This window comes from Phodopus roborovskii, unplaced genomic scaffold (assembly GCF_943737965.1).
Source record: "Phodopus roborovskii unplaced genomic scaffold, PHOROB, whole genome shotgun sequence".
Classification (NCBI taxonomy): domain Eukaryota; kingdom Metazoa; phylum Chordata; class Mammalia; order Rodentia; family Cricetidae; genus Phodopus; species Phodopus roborovskii.
This window is the reverse complement of record NW_026126441.1, coordinates 58840-81162: the sequence shown is the minus strand read 5'-3', so window position 1 is coordinate 81162 and position 22323 is coordinate 58840. Positions and strand designations below refer to the sequence as shown.

At 39.4% G+C, this 22323-nt stretch overlaps 1 protein-coding gene and 1 non-coding gene across 2 annotated transcripts in view; both read right to left on the bottom strand.

The window, feature by feature from the left end:
* Positions 1–22323, bottom strand: part of Nfx1 (nuclear transcription factor, X-box binding 1) — a 67220-nt gene that overhangs the window by 21208 nt on the left and 23689 nt on the right. Inside the window, exons 8-14 of the mRNA XM_051187552.1 lie at positions 18046–18145; positions 17734–17951; positions 10742–10839; positions 9248–9278; positions 4919–4998; positions 2966–3074; positions 1788–1907 (exon numbers count right to left, since the gene is read on the bottom strand). Coding sequence (XP_051043509.1) covers positions 1788–1907; positions 2966–3074; positions 4919–4998; positions 9248–9278; positions 10742–10839; positions 17734–17951; positions 18046–18145 — 756 coding nt within the window. The remainder of the gene's footprint in view (positions 1–1787; positions 1908–2965; positions 3075–4918; positions 4999–9247; positions 9279–10741; positions 10840–17733; positions 17952–18045; positions 18146–22323) is intronic.
* LOC127224556 (small Cajal body-specific RNA 4) lies at positions 3696–3823 on the bottom strand. Its single transcript, XR_007834727.1, has one exon. It is a non-coding gene; the product is annotated as a small Cajal body-specific RNA 4 (non-coding RNA).

Here is a 22323-nt window from a genome sequence, read left to right as displayed (position 1 = left end):
ATCCAGCAACATAAAATGGGACTAGAAACAGCGGTGTATCCATGTAATACAGCAGTTCTCAAACTATGGGTTGTGACCCTTGGGGGGGGGGGTCAATCAATCCTTTCAGAGGGGTTGCTTAAGACCATCAGAAAACAGATATTTATATTACGATTAATGACAGTAGCAAAGTTATAGTTATGAGGCCATAATGAAGTAATTTTATGGTTGGGGGGCTCCAACTATGGTGAGGAACTATATAGGATGAGGTTGAGAACCACTGATGTCTACTGCTTTTTTAAATATCAATACTGTTGGGATGGAGAGATAGCTCAGTGGTTAAGAACACAGGCTGCATTTCCAGATGTCCTGAGTTCAATTCCCAGCAACCACATGGTGGCTCACAACAATTTATAATGAGATCTGGTGCCCTCTTCTGGCCTGCTGTTGATTCCCAACATCCACATGGCAGCTTACAACCATTTCCGATTCCAGTTCCAATAAATATGCAACTGGAATAACTAAAGACAGACACACACAAAGGCAAAGCACCCACACATAAAAATAAAATTTAAGTCTGGCTGGGTGGTGGCAGCCAACACCTTTAATGGCAGCACTCAGGAGGCAGAGGCAGGTGGATCTTTGTGAGTTTAAGGTTCTGGCTAGCCAGGGCCACACAGAGAAACCCTATCTCAAAAAACGAAAAACAACGACAAAAAACATGCAAATTAAAAATCATTACATTCAGTAAGACCTCAATTTAAGTCTAACAAAAAAGGCAAATATATATGATATATTCACAAATATTATATAGGATACATATGCATTTAGATACAAAACTCTAAAATGGGGACATAATGGAAGGCTACAGAAATGGCTCAGTGGACTAGAGTTCAATTCTAAGGATTCTTAACAGGCAACTAACTCCAGCTCCAAGGGATCTGACACTCACTTCTGGCCTCTGCATTCATGTACATATTCACACATATACACATAATTAAAAATAAAAAAAATCTTTAAGAAAGCTATAATAGGTGATTTAATATCAATTTTGACTTAAATTTTTTTTAAAAGACTTACTTATTTTATGCATGTATGACTTTATGCCAAAAGAAGGTATCAGATTCCACTAGAGATGGTTGTAAGCCACCATGTGGTTGCTGGGAATTGAACTCAGGACCTTTGGAAAAGCAGCCAGTGCTCTTAACTGCTGAGCCATCTCTTAAGCCTGATTTAGTTTTTTTTTTAATAACTTAATTTTACCTAATAAACATATTGCTTCCCTAACAAAGACCAAATTCAAGATTTTTAAAATTATATTTCCTTATTTATTTGCTCTGTGTATGTGTTTATGTGTACACATGGCATGTACATGGAGATCAGACGACAACTCTCAGGATTTGCTTCTCTTTCCACCACAGGGACCAGGGAGGAATCAAACTCAGGTCACCAGGCTTGGGAGTAAGCACCTTTACCTACTGAGTTAGCTCACTGGCCTTAACTAAATTATTTTTAGTTCTGTAAAAAGAACATTAATATGTATCAAAGCTAGAGACAAGAAAGGAAGAGAAATCTCTGAAAGTCAACAAACTAGGGTTTCTTCCAAACTTTGGGATGTTCTTAACAGCTATGGGACTAAAAAAGGAGCATGGTGTTGTGTCATAGATGCAAGAAAGATCTTCACAGAAGCAGGGAGCAATGGCAGCCGGCAGCCCAGCACCGCCAGAGTACTCTGCGCAGCTACACAGCCACATTCTATACCACAGGGATGAGGAGGCTGTGAAGTATGGCAACACGATGTGACTCACCTGGATGGTCACATTCATGGGTTCTGGCACAGGTTTGGGTACACTCAGGAGGCCTCGTACCACAGGGAACTGGTGGGTAGATCACAGAGGCGCCACAGTGGCAGGTTAATTCATCAAAACCTGAGGAAACAGACAAAACAAGCCTTCCTGAGTTTGGGATATACATGGATATAATAAAATGCAGATTACATATATTTGATTTTGTTATTTAGCTTCCCTCCTGGTTCTGGGGATTGAACTCAGGGTTTTGTACTTACATACTTGCTATCCTCTTGCCTTGGCCTTGTTGTTTCCTTTATTGTCATTATAGGATGCACTACCATGTTTGGCTAAGAATAACTAAAAAAATCTCAACATGTTTGATATAGTAAGGCTCAGAAGAGGAGGCAGAGGTGGGCATGAGGGAGCAGAAAAACTGAGACAGAGAAAGAAGAGGAGAACAAGAGACACCATAATAGAGGGAGCCATTATAGATTTAAGGAGAAATCTGGCACTAGTGAAATGCCCAGAGACCTACAAGGATGACCCCAACTAACAATCTAAGCAATAGTGTAGAGGCTACCTTTAATGTTCTTCCACAATAATGAGATTGACAACTACATTATGCCATCCTAGAGCCTTCATATAGCAGCTGATGGAAGCAGAAGCAGAGACCCATAGCTAAACACTAGCTGAACTCCTGGAATCTAGTTATAGAGAGGAAGGAGTAATGAGCAAAGGGGTCAAGACCAGGCTGGAGAAACCCACAGAATCAGCTGACCTGAACAACGGGGAGCTCATGGACCCCAGTCTGACCCAGATGCCCTGAATGTTGCAGGCTATGGGGCCTCTAGTAATGGATCAGTATTTATTCCTAGTATACGAATGGACTTTGGGAGCCCATCCCACATAGAATGATACTTTCTCAGCCTAGACCCTCCCACAAATGATATGACAGACTTTGAAGACTCCCCATGGAAGGTCTCACCCTCCCTGGGGAGCAGAAAGGGGATGGGCTAGGGTTTGGTGGGGGTGATAAGGGAGGAGGGGAGGGTGAGGGAACTGGGATTGATATGTGGACCAGGCTAGCCTCAAACTGACGAGATCTGCCTGCCTTGGCCTCCCAGGGCTGAAAATAAAGACATGTGGCTCTACGACCAGCTCCAGAAACTCTTTAAGTATACAGTGAAGGTACTCACTGGCTTGCCAGCATGTCTGACAGTTCCCTCGATGACAGGGTTCTTCGCACCGATGAAGGCCACAACGGAGTTTCCTCCCACAAATCAAAGGACACTTGTGCTCCTTGTCCTAAGAGGAGAGATTTCTATTTGTTCGTGATTTTTTTCTCCATTTTACAAACAAAATAAAAACAAAGCTCCACACATTTATGAATGGAAGGACGTGTGGGAAGGGCTTCAAAAGCATCAAGGAGGGAAGGGGGTAGGGGAAGAGAAGAATGAGAGAAGATCAGCCATGAGGAAGACACTTATTGCAGCTGGGAACTGTGTAGACCAGCTTCATTATGCCACCTCCCTGCTTTTGTTTGAACTCTCTGATAATCAGAGGAAGCCTTAAAGCTTCCAGCCATTGACTTACCAAGCTTGATAAAAAACATAATACCATCACTCTTCATTTTGTCAAGACAAAGGTTTTCATATATGTGTGTTAGGTTCAAGTGTATGGGAATGTGTGGATGCCAGAGGCCAGCCTCAGAACACTCTCACCTCCTTTGAGATAAGCTCTCATCAATAGGCTAATATAGCTCACCAGCAAGCTCCAGGGATCTCCTGCCTCCCTAGTACTGGGAATCAAGCACACATTACCATGCCCAGCAATTTTTTTTTTTTTTTTTTTTACAGTGTTGAATAAGCATATCCACTTCTCTTCAATAGATGCTAAATTAATTTAAAAAATATCAAAGACAGTGGGAAATGTTGGGTAGTACAGTCAGCCCTGTGGTTTTCTCCAATAAGGGCTGCTCTCTCTACCCCTCTGTCTAGGAGGAGTGTATCAGCAAAGTCTTGCTTCATCAGACTCAGCCTTCTTGGTCCTCCAGCATGCTCAGAATTTTTAATGTGTGCTGTGTTTCAAATGCAAGTCTTCATGCTCATGAGACAAGCAACTTACTAACTTAACTATCAGATAGGGCTGCACAGAGAGACTGTTTCAAAAAAAAAAAAAAAAGAGGAACATTGTAGTTTATAAGCATATATACACGAATAACATATATACAAATATACATTTATATTAACTTGTTATTATTCCACCATGTTTGTACATGTACATATACATGTATGTTGCCTTATTTATATGCATTATACAGCATCTCATTTGATAGATAAGGCAATTCCAATGCTAGTTAGTGGTCCTACAATTAATTCTACAGAAACATTTTATATATATGAAACTTGTGCTTTAAAAAAATGCCATAGCAAGCCAGGCTTACTAGCTTATACTAGTAAGCTCAGTACTAGGAAGGTAGAGCCAGGAGAATCCACCCAAGTTCAAGGCCAGTCTGCTCTACAAGGAAAGGTCTAGGCCAGCTAGGGCATTCAATATATGGAGAACAAAATACAGCACACTCATTTTGGCCTCTGATATGGCTCAATGAATACATAAAACCCAAAACTTAAGTTGCTAAGTGCATGGTAGTCTGTGCTGCGACAACAGTTACCCCAAAGGACCATTCTAATGTTGTCTTGGGAGCCGGAGAAATGGCTCAATAGTTAAGAGTTATTTACTGTTTTTGCAGAGGACCCATATCATATGGCTTACAACTGCCCGTAACTACAGTTCCACAGGGGTCTGCCACCTACCTCTAGCTTCTACAGGCACCTGCACTCATGTACACATACCCCATACTGACCAAAACAGACACACACCCACAAAACTAAAAAAATAAAAAGAAAAAGTGAATTTTCTCAGGACTGGGGTTGGAAGCCTTCTCTATTTCCTTCTTTCCCCCTCTGTGCAGTGAGTGCCACTAAAAGCCTAAAAAGGCTGTGTCTGCTGAGTATACACGGGGACTGTGGGTTCTGACTGCTGTTTAGGGGCCCTTCCTGTTGATTTCTAAATCTGGGTTACATTCCAGAGGGCTGAGGCTTCCAGAGGAATGGAATCTGATTACACCAACCAATGCAACGTGTACTTACCACACAGCATATCTCGTTACATTTATGCCGTCCACACAATCGTTTCTTGTTACACCGCTTGTCGCACATAAATGTAGCATCTGTTACAACCAATTAAAGAAAACAACATAAACATACAAAAGATGTGAACATTCATTCAATATACCTATGAGTGACTATTGGCTGAAGAAATACAAATGCAATAATGTAAATAAATTACTGATGAAAATGCTTTAAAAATATTATTTACACCTGTCACATTAATACATGGCAAGAGTAAGGATGTAGAGAAAAGGTGTAATTATTCTTCATAGATGGAGTACATATGTATCTAACAAAAATTCAAATGGGCTGTAGAGATTCACTCTTCAGTACCTATGGAGCCTGAAGGCCCAGTGATCCTAGCTCCACACACAAAAAAGAAAAGATGAAGTATAATTCCATGTTGTATATATACTTCCGAAAGTAAGTAGAGAATTAGGTTAGCTCAGGGTTATAGCACTTTTCTACCATGTGTGAGAGGCTTTGGGTTCAATCCCCACCAAAAAAACAAACAAAAACAAAAACAAAAAAAACAAAAACGGACACTTAAGGCACACACAAAAGGCAGAAAACATTGGACTCAACAAAACAAAAAATTCTGTGTATGAAAATGAAAGACACCATAAAGAAATGGCAACAACTCACAAAACTGAAATGTATTTGCAAATCACATATGTCGAAAGCATCTAAGATCTGGATATATATTACAATTTGACAACAACAGAAAGACCAACAACCCAATTTTTAAAAAGTTCAAATGACTCAAGAGAGATCTTTTTCCCTAAAAGACACGCAAATGGCCATAGGAACATAAGGTGTAAGGAAATGAAAATCAAAAAACCAAAACCTCACTTATTCTAAATGTTATGATAAGTATAATCAAGTATAATCAAATATATATATATATTTAGTCACTGTGTAGCCCTGGTAGGGCTAGAACTTGCATACCAAGTGTGGTGGTGCATGTCTGCAATCCCAGGACTCAGAAGGTTTAGGCAGGAGGTCAGAAGTTCAAGCTTATCTCTCGTTGCATAGGAACCCTAGGACAGCCCTGGATACATTCTCAAAAACTATAAAGCAGTATTGGGTATTGTGGCTTACACCTATAATTACAGCACTGAAACAAGAGGACCAGCGCAAGTGCAAGGCTAGCTTAGGCTACAAATAGTGAGCTTTAGGCTAGCCTGGGAAACAGAGTGAAATCCTGCTTCAAAAATAATAAAATCAAAAGGCTTAAAAGTTATTTAGGGGCTGGAGAGATGGTTCAGCAGTTAAGATTACTGACTGCCCTTCCAGTAGGCCCCAGGGTTCAATTCCCCAAATGGCAGCTCATAACTGTCTGTAACTCCAGTTTCAGAGGACCCAATACTCTCACACAAACATGGCAGGCAAAACCACCAATGCACAGAAAATACATTATTATTGGGCTGGAGAGATGGCTCAGTGGTTAAGAGCACTGGCTGCTCTTCCAGACGTCCTGAGTTCAATTCCCAGCAACCACATGGTGGTTCACAATCATCTGTAATGAGATGCCCTCTTCTGGCCTGCAGGCAAATGTGCAGACAGAATCTTATACATAATAAATAAAATAAATTAAAAAAATTAAACAAAAACTTGTTTGAAAGCTGGGCATACAGGTTGGTATGGTGGCATATAGGGTTAGGGAGGCAGAAACAGGCTGATCTCTGAGTTGAAGGTCAGTCTGGTGTACAGAATTAGTTCCAGAACAGCCAGGGCTGCACAGAGAAACTGCCTCAAAACCAACCAACCAACCAACCAACCAACCAACCAACCAACCAACCAACCAACCAGAGGACCTGGGTTCAATTCCCAGCACCCACATGGTGGCTCACAACTGTCTGGAGCTCTAGCTCCAGGGCATTTGACACACTCACACAGACATAACAAGCAGCCAAAACACCAGCATGCAGAAAATAAAAATAAATCATAACATTTTTTTAAACGGCATAATGATGCATGCCTCTAACGTCAGCATTAGGGAGACAGCTGGGAGGATCAGAAAGCCAAGGGAATCCTTGACTACAGAGTGAGTTAGAGACCACCTTGAACACAGAAACACTGTCTAAAAAAGAAAAAACAAACTAGTGTGTATGTTTTATAATAGCATTATTCACAGTAGCCAAAAGGTAGAAATCACCTAAATAGATATCAACTAAATGAATGAATAAAATGCAGTATATATTGATAGAGTATTAGCCATAAAAGTGTCAAACTTCAAAAAAATAATGAATGAAATAAATCAAGAATATATTATATAACTATTCGTGTATAATAACCCAGGGACTGAAGTTGATGGTTATATGGGGAAGGCTGAATGAAGAGAGAATTCTTAAGAAGTACAGGGCTTCCTTTGGGGAAAGGAAGATTATTTTTGGCACGTGATAGGATGATGTTTAAATAATATGGAAAATGTACTGAATGCCACTAAGTTGCATGCTCTAAAGTGGCCAATTCTATGGTGTGAATTTGCCTTTCCTGTTGTCATTTTCAGAACCATCCTCATCAACACTGCTCTCCTCCTGAAATTACTTTGTACATATTGTCATATAAAACTTCTCCAATACAAATTTTAGTGTGACTTAGACAAGACTCCATGACGGCTTTCAAGATAGAGACTGGCAGAGAGTGGGCAATCAGGATCAAAGGCTAAGTGAGACCCTTCAGTTCTAGCAAGCATCAGGGGGCAGGTATCGGAGCAGAAAATTAATCTAGCCTCATCTGCATACACAACTTCTTTTTTTTCCCTCTGAGACAGGGTTTCTTTGTGTAGCACTGGCTCTCCTGGAACTCACTTGGTAGATCAGATTGGTCTCAAACCCATAGAGATCCACTTGCCTCTGCCTCCTGAGTGCTGGGATTAAAGACTATGCCACCATGCCCAGCCCTGCACAAACAACTTCTTATTATGAAAATTTCAAACCTATTGCCAGACATGGTAATGCAAGATATAATCCCAGCAACCAGGCCAGGGCTTGTCAAAAAACAAACCCTTGAAGCAACAAATACATAATTCTAAAAACAAACCTGAAATTTTATAGTGAATATCCATATATCCAACTACTATCTTCTATCATTAACATAATTATTTTTTCCCATTTATCTTTTCTACTAGCCTTTTATTTAAATCAAATATTGTTTTTGTTTAAAACTTATGTGTATGGGTGTTTTGCCTACATGCATGCGTATGTACTATGTGTGTAACTTGTGCCCAAGGAGATCAGAAGAGTGCATGAGATCCCCTGGAATTGGAGTTACAAATGGTCGCAGGGTCCTACGTGAGTGCTGGGAACCAAGCCCAGGTCCTCTAGGAGAACAGCCAATACTCTTCTGCTGAGCAGCCTCTTCAGCCCCTTAGCTTTTATTTTTTAATTTGCTTTTTAAAAGATTTGTGTTTGTGTGTGGAGTGTGAACACATGTACAGGTAGAAACATCAATGTCCTCTAGTATTCTGCCTATTCCTTTGTGGCAGGGTCTCTCTCTCAACCTGGGCTCAAGTGTTCTTAGCTAGGATGGAGCCAGAAAGTCCTCCTTGGAGCTGAGAGTACAACATGTAGAAGATGCCGGGTTTATTATCTGAACTGTTTCTCAGGACTGCACACAAGTGCTCCTAGCCCCTGAACCATCTCTAGGGAACCCTTTTAATAACCATTCGTGTGTTCGAAATGCATGTACAGTGGAAGTCAGAGAACAACTTTTGGGAGTTAGTTCTCTCTTCACCTTGTTCAGCAGGTACCTTGTTTATGTAGCTTTAAGATACACTCCAGACTAGCTGTTCCATGAGTGTGTGACCCATTCTCTTGTCTCTGCTGCTCATGTTGCAGTAGGAATGCTGTATTATAGTATATCTGGCTTATTAAAATCATGTCATCAGACTAGTGTGGCTTTTAGCAGCTTAGACATCTCAGTCTTATTTTTATTTCAAAATAGGTGACTATATAGGGACATAATGCAGGCGGGCTTCAATTTCTCAGAATGCTGGGACTATAGCATGTACCACCATACCTGGCTTCAATTAATTTTTAAAAAGTATTTCAAAGTAAGCTGTAAACATGAATATATTCAGCTCAGTTTTTTTTTTTTTTTTGTTTTGTTTTTGGGTAATGGAAATCTACTAATTTGAATTCTAGGTATGATTTCCCTCCTCTTACTGTAAAAATTATAAATGTAATGGACTAATCATAATGTTTCTTCACTGAACTTTGACGAAGACATTAGTCAATATTTTATGAATACACAGGGCATTATCTTCATTCCAGAAAATTCCCTTGTGCCCCTTTACAGTCATACCTTCACTTTTAAGACTGGTACATGGAAGCTCCTACAGAAAAAGAAAAGAAACAATGGCACTTTAGGAGTGATAAAAATGATCCCTGCAGAAGAATATGAAATATAACACAGCTGTTCACCACCTATAGCCTGAAGCTAGCCCATTATGTCAGTGTGTTTCACAAGAAGACCCCAGATTTCCTGCTTTTCATGCAATATGATTCCAACAATCTTTGAGGTCTGTTCTTGAAATTCAGAGCAGATTAGGAATTATGAAATCTGAAAAGGGGCTGTTAAAGGCATCAAAATGAAGAGAAATAATTGCCTATCCAGGGCAGAGACAGCAAAATCCATGAAAAGCAGATGTAATAATGGTATGCTGGTACACACCTGAGATCCCAGCACTTGGAAGGTATGGTCAGGACTACCAATTTAAGGATAGCCAAGTAACATAGTGAGACACTGTCTCGAAAAATTAACTCACTGAAACAATTAAATTTTGCAGGGTGGTAGTGGTACACACCTTTAATCCCAGCATTTGGGAGGCAGAGGTAGGCAGATCTCTGTGAGTTCAAGACCAGCCTGGTATACAGAGCAAGTTCCAGGACAGCCAAGGTTATACAGAAAAACCCTCTTTTGAACCACCCCCTCATAATTTTAAAAATTGAAAACAGAGCTGGGTGGATCTCTGTGAGTTCGAGGCCAGCCTGGACTATAGAGCCAGTTTTGGGAGAGCCAGGAATATACAGAGAAACTCTGTCTTGAACAATCTGCCATCATTTAACATGAGGGCAAACACTTAAAGTGTCCCTGAAAATACCATAACCAAGAAAATATAAACCTTTGAACTTTGAAACTATAACTGTGGCTTCAAGTATGTTAGAAGACCCCCAAAGGCTTACCACACATACCATTTGCTGTAGCAAGATAAGTGGAACATGTGTGGTAAGGCTGATGAATAGGGGATGAATCAGTTACACAAGGTAGAAGGAGCCTGGCTGCCTAGAAGCTGCACCTGTATTGGGCTCATTTTGTAAAAATGGCTCTGATTTACAAAACTGACAACTGGCGCTGCAAATAGATGTGAAGAGGTATATGAAACTGAAGTGCATGCCTATCATCTCACACTCTGGAGGTTGAGGCAAGAAGACAGCCTTGAATTCAAGGCTAGCCTGGGCAGTACAGTGTGGGCTACATTGAGATCCTGTCTCAAAAACAAACAAACAAACAAACAAAAAAAACCAAACCACAAAAAAAAAAAAAAAAACAAAAAAAAAACAAAAAAAAAAAAAAAAAAAAAAAACAAAATACAAATCAAAGAAAAAGAAAAGAAACCAAACATTCCCCCCAATTTGCTCTCATTACAAGAAACTTTTTGTGAAAAATCCACATAGCCAGGCATGGCAATATATGACTTTAATCCCAATAAAACTGGGTTAGTTTGCCGCCTCCTTGCCCACAAGCACTATTTAAAAAGGTAATGATAACAGTGATTCTAACATTTTAAAGGTTTACCTTCGTTTTGAAAGAGCATCTGCAAGAAATAACTGATGTGCGAGAGCACGGTCCACAGTCTCCTTCGTGGCAGAGCTTTTCACAGGTATGGATGAAATCTTCAAAAAAGAAAAGATCTGATAGTGAAAACTGCAGTGACGAATTTTCATACTTCCAAATTCTCTACCAACACTGTTTTACACCTCTACTCCTAGTGAGAGGGAGTGCTTCCTCTTCAGCTCCATTCATCCAGGCCGGGCACTTGCAAAGACAGAACCTAGCATCAATTTTCTGACCTTTGCTTTAGGTTCCAAATCTTTATATTCAGATCTCCCTAGAACTGAATCATGCATGACTTTGACGAAATGCTCTGGGCTCTAAAAATTATCTGGAGCTCACAGATAATTCTGAAGCCACGATGCATAATCATATCAATTGAGGATGTTGTCTATATAGGCACGTACAGCCTACGTTCACCTGACAGCTAGTCAGATTTAGGGCAAAATTTTTGGTTTTCTTCCTTTCTTTAGACAGGATATTACATAGCCGAGGATGGCCTCAAATTCGTAATTCTCTTGCCTCTTGGCCTGAGTGCTGGGATTAAAGATGTACCACCATATCAGGCTCAGGACAAGTCCTCTTTCAGAGGCTCACAGAAGGTCAACCACAGTTTTGTCATGTTTGCAGTGCTAAGGATGAAACCTAGCATATGTGCATGCTAAACAACTGCTCTAACATTAACTTATACTCCCAGTCCAAGTCAGTATTTCTCTCTTATGTTAACTTTTTAAAATTATAGTTTATTTATGTATATTCAAGTCAGTTGTGATAGCATATACCTTTAATCCCAGCACTCAGGTAGAGGAAGGCAGAGGTTGAGGCTAGCCTGGTCTAGAGAGTGAATTCTGAGACAGAGTTACATGCTAAGATCCTGTCTCAAGAGAAATCAATTAATGTATTATTTATTGTGTGTGATATGCACACACGCCACAGTGTATGTACAGACCTAGTTGGCCCTGAACTCACAGAGACCTGCCTGCCTCTGCTTCCTGAGTGCTGGGAATAAAGGTGTGTGCCACCATTTATTTTTGCCTGTGTGTGTGTGTGTGCAGGCATGCCATGGCACAAAGGTCTGAGGACAACTTGCAGGAGTCAGTTCTCTCCTTCTACCCTGTGGATCCAGGAACTGAATCAACTCATCAGTCTTGGCAGCAGCACTTTTATACATTTCACCATTCCTATCAATATTTGTTTTTAAAAATCTATTGGAAAGAAAACAACTTTTTGTTGGGGTTTGAAGACATGGTCTCATATGGTTCAGGCTGGCCTGAAAAATACTATGCAGTTTTGGGTACTCCAAAACTCCACCTCTCAAGAGCTGGGACTACAGATATGTGCCCCCATACTTGGCTTGTGTGGTGCTGCGGGCTGAGTGCATAGCTTCACTCATGCTAGGTATGATTTTATAATTCCCTTTCTAGTACTCTATTTTTTGGAATGGATTTGAATTTCTACCTGCATTTACTTGCTTTTAGCCTGCAGAATTACTTTTAATATTTATTGTAATGAATCCTTAGTTTTTGCTTATATCACTTTCAAAAGATTGTTTTGCATCATACAAGAATCTGGGTTAGAAGGGTTTCATTTTTCTTTTTTTCCTTTTAGCTTTGAATATGTTGTCTGCTTGTGATGTTCTCTGAATTTCTTCTGATGAGAAACTCAGAAGTAATCTTCCAGGAAGGAGTTCTCTTGTATAGCTGCTTTTAAAGCTGTCTCCTTGTCTTTGAATTACAGTATTTTTTTTTAATTACATGTCTGGGTGTGAATTTCTTTGTATAGATGACTTTCTTGATACATGTTTTTCAGTAAGTGTGGAAGTTTCATCCATTACTCAGTATTTTTCTTTTCCTTCCAACTTTTCTCTTAGTTATAGTCTATGAATACTAATATGTTTAAAGGTACCCCACGTTTTTTGAGGAGCTGTTCAGTTTCTTTATATTCTCCCTCTCCTGTTTATTTCTTTCTAAGACAGGGTTCTTTGTATCCCAGAATTGCCTCAAACTTGCTATGTAGCTGAAACTAACCTTGAACTTCTTTCTGATTCTCTTGTCTCCAACTCCCAAGGACTATGAATAACAGGTCTTAAATTCATTATGTAATCAAATATGGCCTTGAACACCCAATCCTCCTGTCTCTATCTCCTGAGTGTTGGGATTAAAACCATGCACTCCATATAAAATTTTATGAACTGCTGGGGATCAAACCCAGGGTTTTCTGCGAGCCAGGCAAGCACCCTACCAACTGAGTTACATCTCTAGCACTAACTACCCCCCTCACTAGGGATTGAAACCAGAGTCATACATATGAATTTTTCTGTTAAGCTTTTCAACTCCAGAATTTTCATTTAATTCTTTCTTGTTGTTTTAAAACAGTCTCAGTACACAGTCTCTTAGGATGGCCTCTAACTCAAGATCCTTCTTAGTTTCCTGAGTGCTGGGATTATGGGCAAGTGCCACATGACACAGATATTTGTTTATTGTAATTTTTCTTTCTCATGTATCCCAGGATGGCTACAAAATTACTCTGTGCTCAGGATGATCTGAACTCTTAACTCTCTTGCTTCTACTTCCCAAGTGCTGTGATTACAGGTGTACTGTCCCATGCTTAGCTTTAGCTTCTGTTTTTCTACTGATAGGACTGTCTGATGCCTTCTTTTACCAGTGTAACATGGTTTCCTTGGTTTAAGGACACACAATCGGTACCTTGAAGTTTTTCCTAACTCTCACTGATATCTGGTACTCTCACAGGTAGTTTCTGTTGCTGCTTTCCTCACTTTGCTTCTCTGAGAATCACAGTTATTATTACAGCAACTGTAGACTGCTGTAAAAGCCTCCTCTTTCCATATCTTAAAAAACAAAACATGTATTTATCTCCTGTGTGTATGTGTATAAACATGTGAGTGCCATGGTATTCATGTAGAGGTCAGAAGACAATTTGTGGGATTCAGTTTTCTCTTTTTTATTATGTATGGAGTTCGGTGACAAGTACCTTTATCCACTGAACTGAGGTCTGTCAGTGGGTGAGTCTGTCTGTCTACCTACCTACCCATCCATCCATCCATCTATCCGCCCGCCCGCCCGTCTATCCATCCATGTTATTTGAGATTTGAGTCAAGAGTTCTCTGTGTAGCCTTGCCTGTCCTTGAATTCACTCTGTAGACCAACTGGCCTCAAACTCATAGATCCACTTGGCTCTACCTTCACAGCACAGGGATTAAAGATGTGTCTTACCACCACCTGGCTACATTGAACGTCTATAGCTTTTTTTTTTTTGAGACATTGTCTCATTATGTTTTCTTGGCTAGTCTAGAACTCTTTAATTTATCAATTTATTTTATTAGGTTTATTCATTTTATGTGTGAGTGTTTTGCCTGCATATATGTATATGTACCACTTAAGTGCCTGGAGCTCAGAAGGGGGCATTGAATCCCTTGTAACTGCAGTTGTGGATGGCAGGGAACCACCATGATCACCATGTGGGTGCTAGGAATCAAAACTGGGTCCTCTACAAGAGCAACAAGTGTTCTTAACCACTGACCACCTCTTGGCCCAGAAATCTTTAAGTAAACCAGGTAGGCTGGCCTCTAGCTTACAGTAAGTAACTTGTCTCCAGAAGAGTTGTGATTAAAGGCATGTGAAATGATGTCCAGCTCTACAGCATTTGTGGTTGTGATTTACTTGTTTTTGTGATGTGGTCAGACCACTCTAAAGCCATTTACTTCCCTTACAGTATGAAGTTACTAGTGTCCTTTGGGCAGGAAGTACACATTTACCTAAGAGGACAGCTGTTTTAGCAGGTTTTCCTTCTAACTACATCTTTCCTTGAGATAAACCAGTTAAGGTGGTTTGGACTACATTCAGGCCTAAGGCTCCATTAATCCAACAGCTTCTGTTTCTCTCTCTCTCTCTTTTTTTTTAAACACACCTAGCAGTCTGATCCTATTAAATGTGGTCAAGAAGACAATCTTTTGAGATTTGTCCTGGCTCCAAAATGGCTCCTTTAGATGTCTCTTTCCCCAGTTCTTTTCTGGTGAACTAGCCAGCCTATACTATGGTCTAGTGTATGGCTCTTACTTAGAGCAGCCTTCATTTTCTAAGTCTTACCTCCCAAGTGCAGGGGGTTGCAGATGTGTCACTATGCCCCTCCCCCTTTTTTGAGACAGGTGTCATGTAGCTTGAGCTGGCCATTGAACTCTAAAAGCATATACCACAGCATCCAACTTAAAAATTATATATTTCGAGGGAGGGAGGAAGGGAGGAAGAGGGAACTGGGATCGATATATAAAATAAGAAAAAAGAATAGATATATAAAAATTAGATATTTTAAAAATGATTTGTTTCCAATTTCTTAAAATATTGACCAAAATATCTTCAAAATATATTATTAGGCAGGGGAGATAACTCAATGAGTAAAGTGTTCACGATTTAAGAATGAGGACCTAACTTTGTATCCCCAACAACCATCTAAAAACTAGGCTGAGCCAGAAAGTCTAGCCAAACAACAAGGGTCAGTCATCAGAGGAACACATGTCTCAAAAATAAAGTGGAGAGTGACAGAGGAGGACAACTACAATTCATCTCTGATCTCCACATCTGTAGGAACACACACATTAATGGATGTTATTAATTACAAAAAGTAAGCTAAACTAAACATGGTACAATAGCATTTAGGAAAAATCAAAAGCTAGATTATTTGTGGTGTAAACACTGAACATATAATACACAGGAGATTGTCTAGAAAGCTCTAGAGTATCACCTGTGGGAGTCAGAAAGAAGTTATATATGGACAGTAACTCAATTATCTTTCATGTATTTCTGTATTGTTTAAAAAGTTAACTAGACTATACTGCAGTTCATTCAAAACATTTAAAAAAATTAAATGAAAGTTAAAAAACCAAAGGAAATAAATATACAACAATGTGCTAGGAGCTCACTGGTAGATAGCTTAGCTGGGGTCTGGGCTTGACACTGAACCCTAGGGTAAAAAGATCTTAAGTCTTTGATCTGGCCCCCTCCAAGGTTCAACACACAGGTTACTGTATTCTCTTGCTCTAATCTCCTTTCACTACCAACTTCACAATTAGTTTTTCTCTTATTGTCAACAGAACAGCTGAGCCTCAGGACAGGGCTTCTGGTTACTGTATTCTGAAACTGTCACAAAAGCAAAACTATGTCCTTCCAGAAAACAGAAAATTTGATCATCTTTCTTGATTTAGAAGTCATCTGATTTCCACACAGAGAGTTCAAGGATAGCCTGGCTACATGAGACTGTTTCCAAAGAAACAAAACAAAACCAAAAGAAAACCAAACCAAAACAAAATCCTAAAGAAAACAATAAATAAAATAGAATGAGGAGCACATTTCTATATACAAACAAAATCAGACAATTAAATAGGATTAAATACTGGGCTGGGCAGTGGTGGTGCAAACTTTTAATACCAGCACTCGAGGGAAGAGGCAGGCAGATCTCTGTGAGTTCAAGACCAGCCTGGTCTACAAGAGCTAATTTCAGGACAGCTAGGGCTACACAGAGAAACCCTGTCTCAAACACTTTAAAAAAGATTAAACACTGATTTTTGCTGATACTTACAAAACAAAAACATGTGAAAGATTTTTTTTTACTAAAATGAAACTAAACCAAGCCTGTCTAATCATTTCCTAATAAGATGTATAATTAGCTAGTGAATTCTTCCTTACTCTCAGTTACCTACATTTCTTTTTCTAAAGTCATGCATTTCAACACTTACTCAATAAAGAAGACACCTAGTAACAGCAAAACCACATCTGTACATGCCTCAAGGACCAAGTCATACTCTAAAACATGTCTGCAATCCACCACCGAGAAGCTGAGGCAGGAAGACTAGCTGACAGAGTGGCAGAAACAACCTGAACTACATACAAGATCCTGTCTCAGAAAACAGAGCAGTACCACAAACAACCCGAAAACAAACTCAGTGCTATTTTATATCTAATTTCAATGAAATTTTCTGAAGTCACAAAAGAGCAGCCACACCAAAAATATAAGAAATAAACAAGAGCCAGGGCTACATATTACCTTAATAAATAAACAATAAAAAGCCTCAGAAAGCCTTATTTATCAACCAATAAAAGCAATGCATATTCGCAGCACACAGAAGGACATCCCACATCATTAAAACAATCCAAACTGCACACAGGTATAGAGCAAATAGTATGACAAACCTTAGTGGGCCCAAGGCCCTAACTTTAGTAAGTATTGCAAGTCCACAGAAAGATGAGTAACTGAATCAGTAAGGAAGGGGAAAGAAATTACCTTCAGTTTTTCTTCCTTCCTTAGTATTTATTTATTACGTATACTGTTCTGTCTATAGCAAAAGAAGGCAACAGATCTCACTATAGATGGTAGTAATCTACCATGTGGTTGTTGGGAATTGAACTAAAGACCTCTGGAAGAGCAGTCAGTGCTCTTATCCAAAAAGATGACACTTAAACACTTGTGGAATGCTGGATTAGTAAAAGTATATATATGGTGCTTGTACTAAAGTAGGATGAGAGAAATGATGATGTCAAAAGTATCGGAGAATACTTAGAAAATCTGTATTTTCACAAGTGTACTTTGAGTAAGAAAAAAAAAAAAAAAAAAAGATACCTACCCAAATTTGATCATTATTATATTCATAAGAACCTCTGCTCTTAAGAGCAGCATTTACTACTTGGTGCAGGTATCATTACTGATAAACATTTACATTCATATATGTCTGTGCAACATGTGTGGGCCCTGTCTGTATTCATGTAGGCCAGAATAGGACATTAGATTCCCTGGAACTGGTATTATAGACAGTTGTGAGCTACCATGTGGGTGCTGAGGATTGAACCTGGGTTCTTTGGATGAGCAGACAGTCCTATTAATCATTGAGACATCTCTTCAGGCCCCAAATAAATATTTCTAAAAGGAATTTTATGTCAACTAGTTACCTGAGGAACCACAGGACAAGGGTTTGCCACACACTTTTCCACAGGAAGGAACAGGATCCATGCATGTTTTCCGACCATTACTTCCAAGTTCTAGCAACTGGCTGAGAGGTGTTTGGCCACAAGGGCAACATCGCACCAAATGGGGGAGTCGTGGGCAAGGCTGACAAGGCTGAGGGTGGCACACCTGAGAACAGGTATGGCTACCACATTTCAAGTCCCTTTTAAGAAAACAACAGATGATCACACAACTGTTACATAAAATGAAGCTTCAATCTAAAAATAACTTAGAATAAGAAAAATGTAAAACCTTACTTGCCACATATCTTTAAACAACTGAAGTCCCCAAGTCCATCTGACTTTCCCACATCTGTCCCACACAGCACATCTCGGGAGGCACTGCCACAGTAGCATACTTGAGGACACAAATGAAAAGACCATTAGTAAGTTACCCATGCTTTCAGAATACTCCCAACAATCTAATGCTCATTAGCATAGGCCAGACACGATGTGCACATTTATGTGGGTTATACAGCAGCTCTCTGACCCACCAAAGAGCTTTACATGGGAATGAGTAAAAAGTTCCTGTTCCTCTGCCAATATCTTAGTGCTTCCAGCATATCCTGCAAAGACTGCCTCAAGTGAAAAGTACACCATTCGGTTTTTAAGGACAGACTGGGACACCATGGGTTGTGAGGCTCTCTGGACATGTCCAAGGGCACTGCAAGCTTAACTGGTAGTAGTACTAGTAGAGGGGTTGACATCTAGATTCCCCATCTTCACTTCAACACAAGCAGAATGGATTTGATACTTTATACATTAGGGTTCACGTAAAATGCTTTCCAAAAGGTCTCTGCTGTTGAAAAAACTTATCACAATATGAAATTCTTACTAATTTGGATACTAGTACTATTGTTAAGTTTGAAGGGTGATTTTATTAAATTACATGATTTTTATGATAAGTACCACTTTAAATTTTTCACAATGGGTATTTATTATAAATTAATCTATGCATGTATTTCTTGCCCACAGTAAAAATTGTGAATAAAAGGAATAGAAATGAATCTGAAATTCTGTGGGACTGACTATTTAATGACAATTTCATCCTAAGGACAATTTAGGCTATCTACTGGCACAGAAAATGAACATCAGGCTACATGTAATTGAGTTCAAGTCCAGCCTGGTTTATTAATAACAAGTTCTAGGCAAGACAGGGCTACATAGTGAGAATCCATTAAAAAGTCCTATCCATAAAATAAGACAGTGTGTGAAACAGAACCAAACGCTTCTACTGGCATACCACTGAGACATAAACTTTTTACATTTTAAACATAAACAACCCAGTGCTGGAGAGATGGCTCAGTGGTTGAGTATTAGTTGCTCTTATATCGGATCCAGGTTTGACTTTCTAGCACCCATTGTTGGGGACTATTATTTTCAGATGTGTGACTTTTGTTTGCACTGCATTTGTTTAACTGTGCTACTGTGCCTGTTTAGACATCTGGTGGTCCTAGTAAAGAGCTGAGCTGAACGGCCAACAGATGGGCAGGGCTGGCTGGCGGAGAAAATAAACAGAAGGAGAACAGAGAGAGGAGGAGCAACCTGAGAACAAGGAGAAGAGACCAGGGGCGGCTACCCAGCCAGCCACAGAATAAGAATAAGAATAAAGGAATATTTACAGAAGAGAGATACAAAAGCACAGAGGAAAGGATAGATGGGTTAATTTAAGATAAGAAAAGCTGGCTAGAAACAAGACAAGCTAAGGTCAGGCATTTGTAAGTAATAAGCCTCTGTGTGCTATTTACTTGGGAGTTGGGTGGCAGGGTCCCTCTAAAAGGGAGTAAAAAACATCACAGAACTACATAACGGCTTACCATTGTAGAGTTCAGTGATCCATCTAGAACCTGAGAAGAGGGGTAGGAGGGGTGGGGGACGACACAGCTCCTTTACGAGGCTTGCTCTTTAGCCGGCAGCGTTAAATAGAACCAGAAACCGCAAGCTAAATAACAATAAAAACGGCTTGTGGCAGTGCAAGTATGGGCTTCCATAGTTAGAACCTCCGAACAAGTGTGAGCTCTAGGCTTGGCTTTCAAGACCAGACCCAGGGTGGGCGGAGCCAGCAAAGAGAGCCCTTGGGGGACCCCGGTGTAGTAGCTTAACGGTTTAAAGTTTGCTGCTCCTGTGGTCAAAAAAGGTTACAGATATGCAGTAAAAGAGGTCCAGATGGAAAAACCTCTAAGTAGGTTCCAGTGTGTTTTACAATGTGTGTTGGTTTAAGACAGAAAGACCACAATGGTATATAGGCAGTCATAGAAAGAAAAAGTTTAAAAATAATAAAGTCTTTAAAGAGACAGTAAAAGTAATAAAATGGAAGTCAAAAATGTATTTGTAAAATGGAACTTAAAAGATGCATTGATTTGGATAAGTGGTTTTGCTTTTGTTCCCATAGGAAATGAGAGGCTGTGGTCTATCAACAAAGGTTACCACTAGTCTTCCCAGGAGTTGGTCATTATCTCCAAATTTTTCTCGGGAACCCCTAGGGATCTCCTCACCCACATTCCCACGGAGGTGTGTGTGTGGGGTGTCTTTGGTTATTTTGTGATTTATGGATGTTTGTTATAACTTAGGGGAATATAGGATAAAAAGACAACTATTAATCTCAGATATTTTGTCTTGGCATGGATTTTATTGATACAAATTCAAAGTCAACTTTGTTACACTGAATGTTTTTACTTTTGTTTAAAGGACTTTTGTATACTGATAAAAATTCACGGTCATTTTTGTTATAATGTACTGTATTATATATACATATTTCTACCTTTTTTAAAGGATTTTTGTATATTGATAATAAATTTAAAGTTATTTTTGTTACACTGTATATATGTTTCTACTCTTGTTTAAAGGAGTTTTGTATGTTGATACCAATTTAAGGTTATTTTTGTTACAACATATTATATATATGTTTCTACTCTTGTTTAAGTATTGTACCTAGGCAGTTCATTTAAAAATATAAGGTAAAATTCTAGTTTTTAAAAACTATTATTATAAACTATTTAGGATAATCAAGAAACATAGGTTAGTAGTCATCTATAACAATCACATTTGTAGATATGTTAGATATGCTTTCCAGATCATATAGAGATATGTATCAGGTGGTCTTCAAACCTTTCAAAGACCTACAGAATATGGTATTTAAAATGGTTTGTTAACTTCGACTTTTTCATGACAATGAGATACATCTGCTCCTGGCAGCACCAATTTACTTCATAGGTGATGGGAATCCAAGAAACACCTTATTGAGTTTGCTTTCAATCCACAAGGTTAGCCATTTGGGCAAGAAGCTATTCTTGTTTGACAGTATATTGTATAGACTGGACATGCAAGACCCACAGGAAGGTGATCACTGAACTTAGTTAAAACAGGTGGAATGATCCTTCAGGGTTCCTGCTTCTCAGAAGAAACTGCCCAGACAGTTTGCAGGACACAGGAAAGTGACTGACAACCTGCCAATATAGGCAGGACAGACTTTCAAATTTCCCGCTTCATCAAAAAGTTTGTCAGATACTATGGGCTCATGGGCTGAAGATGGATGTCTCAGTGTTGCAGAAGAACTTTAGGGGGTTGCTCAGGCAGTCAGATGTCTCTCTCTATTATTTCTAGAGTTATAGGAAGTTGTTTGCAATGCACTTTTTGCTTACTTAGAAATATATCCTCCTGGTGCCTTTGAAGGAGTTAAGACTGTAACTGAAGAGACCCTGACTCAATTAAGTGGAGAATAAGGCTAGTGAGATGGCTCAGTAGGTAAAGATGCTTATTGCCAAACCCACTAACCTGAATTTGATCAGTGGAACTCATGAGGAAAAAGAACTCACTCTTACACAAGTAGCCCTCTAATGCCTACACATCATGGCATGTGTGTCCACACACAACTTCCATAAATGACATAAAATGCAAACAGAGTAATCAAGGGAGGCACCCAATATCAATTTCATGCTTTCACATGCACACAGGACACCTGTTGGTACCCACACACCTGAACATGCCTATTATATACACAAACATATACCACACAATCATATACAAGAGGGGGGATAATGGCAGAACATCACAATAAAAACAAATGGTAGTTCTCTAGTCAATCAGGAAATGATCGAGTACAATACTTCTCATAATTTCAGACAGGATGTACAGCAGGTGGATTGGGGTTTGATTAAAAAAAAAAAAGGTCCTGATCTGAGGGCTATCGAATCAGTTCATACACATGTCATTCCACTCATGGCACTTTATTCTTCAAAAAATGCTTCCCCAAAGTTCTCTCTTAAAAGCTCTCTTCAATATTCCTCCTTAAAAGGTCTCATAATTTTCCTCCTATAAACTCTCTTTTAAAGTTCTCCTTAAAAATTCTCTAAGAGTTCCTTCTAAAAAGTCTCCAAAAGTTGCTTCTCTTCCCACAAGGCTTCTAGTTTCTAGACACATTTAACAACTCTCAAGAGGGCATGCATATCTCTCAGAGCTAGGAAGGCGCTAGGTGTGGGGGGTATGACCTGCAACACATGCTGTTAACTGATTAAAGAGGACTTTTCTCTGTGGCCT